This window comes from Plasmodium reichenowi, chromosome 8 (genome assembly GCF_001601855.1).
Source record: "Plasmodium reichenowi strain SY57 chromosome 8, whole genome shotgun sequence".
Taxonomy (NCBI): domain Eukaryota; phylum Apicomplexa; class Aconoidasida; order Haemosporida; family Plasmodiidae; genus Plasmodium; species Plasmodium reichenowi.
The window spans coordinates 951609-954275 of NC_033653.1; the positions used below are offsets into that span (position 1 = coordinate 951609).

Sequence of the window (2667 nt, forward strand, 5' to 3'; positions counted from 1 at the left end):
AAATATATAAAATATAATATATAAAATATAATATATAAAATATAAAATAATATAATATAAAATAATATAATATAAAAATAATTTTTTCACTTTTTTTATTTTCTTCTTTTTTTTTTTTTTTTTCATTAAAAAATTAACATATATATATATATATATATATATATATATATGTACTTATTTATCGTATTATTTTATTTATAATTTTTTTTGCCCTTGACTAATAATAATAGAAAAAAAATAAAAATAAAGAAAAAATAAATGAATAAATAAAAAAAATAAACAATTCTTATGTTTTAAAATGCTTTATAAAAATAACACACCTATATATAAATATATAAATATATATATATATATATATATATATATATATATATATATATATATATATACATTATATACATTTCTATCTTTATTCTTTCTTTTTATTTTTTTCCCTCAAACTGAGTGCTTTTTAACTTCGTATACATATATATTTCCATCTGTAGAACCACAATATAATAATTGTCCATTAGCTGACCAAGTTAAGGATGTACACCAAGGTACACCTATTTTAGATTGTTTGACAGGATAAATTTCTGAAATGATTAATTTGCTTTCCAAGTTCCATATTCTTATAAATCTATCCGTTGCTGCACATAACCAATAATCACATGGAGAGAAACAAAGTGAATTAATGGTTGAACCTGTTTCTAAGGAATATAAATGTTTACCTTCCTTAACATCCCATAATTTGGCAACACCATCTTTACCTCCTGAGGCACATAAAGAACCATCAGGTGAAATTGTGACAGTATTTAGAACACCAGTATGTCCTTCTAAGTTTTTATTTAAATCACAATTTTTTAAATTCCACACTTTAACTAATTTATCCCAACCACATGAAACTATAATAGCTTGATTTGGTGAAGGTGAAAATCGAACACATGTAATCCAATCTGTGTGCTGTTGATCTGTTATCGTATATTTACATTGTGCTAAGGTATTCCATAATTTAATAGTTTTGTCTCTACTAGCTGAGACGATTTGTCTATTATCTGGGCTAAAAGAAACACTAAAAACATCAGACGTGTGGCCAATAAATGATCTTATGGTTTCTCCAAGTGATAAATCCCATAAACGTACTGAATGGTCCCAAGAACCTGATAAGGCAAATAAACCATCGGACGATATGGAAACATCATTAATAGCTTGGGAATGACCGGTTAAAGATTTTTTAGCTGTTCCGATTTCTCCACTGTCATCATCAGTATTGATATTCCATACGATCAATTTCTTATCTATCAAAAAAAAATAAAGACAAATCAATATGTTATGTAATGTATTACATTACAAAGACTTGAAAAGAAAAGGGTATACAAAAATAAATGGATATATATAAATATAAATATACATATATATATATATATATATATATATTTTTTTCCATATAGAATGTGCTCGATTTTATTTGTCAACTAATTCAATACGCTCCAAAAAATTATTCTTATATATTTTCATTTATCAGAAAAATTAATAAAATAATATGAGCTATTTTCTCTTCATTTTAAAAATAAAAATCAGAGTGAGCTGGGATAGTCACTTGTCATCATATAAATGAAATATATATAATATTGGAGGTTATCAAAAATAAAACTATGATTCTTTGAACAAAACGTACACATATTATTATGTGCTTATATGGTAATAAATACATACCACATATAATATAAAGCACATCAAAATAAATATAATACATACATACAAACATATATATATATATATATTATACGTACTAGAATAATTATATATATGTATCATATTTCTATATTCTTTTATCATTACCTCTTGAAGCACTAACAATAGTTTTTAATTTGGGGTCTGTTGGTGTTGATACAGATGTAACCCAGTCACTATGACCACCTTCTAAAACACCCCTTAAAGAAATTTCAGCTTCTTTTATATTATCCATCATCTAAACAAATTAATAAAATAAGTATTCAAAATTATAAAATGGTATTTATTAATATATATATATATATATATATATATTATTTACACTGCAATTTAAAAATGAAACATAAAATATAATGTATATTTTTATATATATTATATTATTATAAAATATTCATAAGTTCAAATACAAAATATTATAAATAAATAAACATACATATATTTATATATTTATATATTTATTTATTTGTTTGTTTATTTATTTATCATTTTTCTTTCTCACTTTATTTATATTTTTTTATTTTTTTTTATAATAAGGTAAAGAAAAAAAAAAAAAAAAAAAGTAGAAATATCTATATATAATAAAATAAAATATAAAACAAAAATTTTTTTTTTTTTTTATTTTTTTTTTTTTTATTTTTTTTTTTTTTTTTTTTTTTTTTTTTTTTTTTTTTTTTTTTTTTTTTTTTTTTTTTTTTTTTTTTTTTTTTAATAAGGTAAAAAAAAAAAAAAAAAAAAAAAATAGAAATATCTATATATAATAAAATAAAATATAAAACAAAAAGTTTTTTTTTTTTTTTTTTTTTTTTTTTGAAAATTCAGAAAATTAATTCTTTATTTTATTTATTTATTTATTTATTAATTTTTTTTTTTCTTCTTTTTTTCCTTCTTTCAAAAAAAGGTATTTTTATTAAAAATATTTTTTATAAAGATGATGTGCTTCTTAAAAATAGATTT

General features: G+C 19.8%; 1 protein-coding gene and 1 non-coding gene across 2 annotated transcripts; both read right to left on the bottom strand.

The window, feature by feature from the left end:
* Window positions 1-435: 435 nt before the first annotated feature.
* On the bottom strand, window positions 436-1951 carry PRSY57_0826000 (receptor for activated c kinase; the record flags this gene model as incomplete). Its single annotated transcript, XM_012907199.2, has 2 exons — window positions 436-1277; window positions 1822-1951. 2 exons carry the CDS (start codon window positions 1949-1951, stop codon window positions 436-438), a joined length of 972 nt encoding a protein of 323 aa, XP_012762653.1.
* Window positions 1497-1594, bottom strand: PRSY57_0826100. The gene has a single exon (XR_002204061.1). It is a non-coding gene; the product is annotated as a small nucleolar RNA snoR05 (small nucleolar RNA).
* Window positions 1952-2667: the final 716 nt, after the last annotated feature.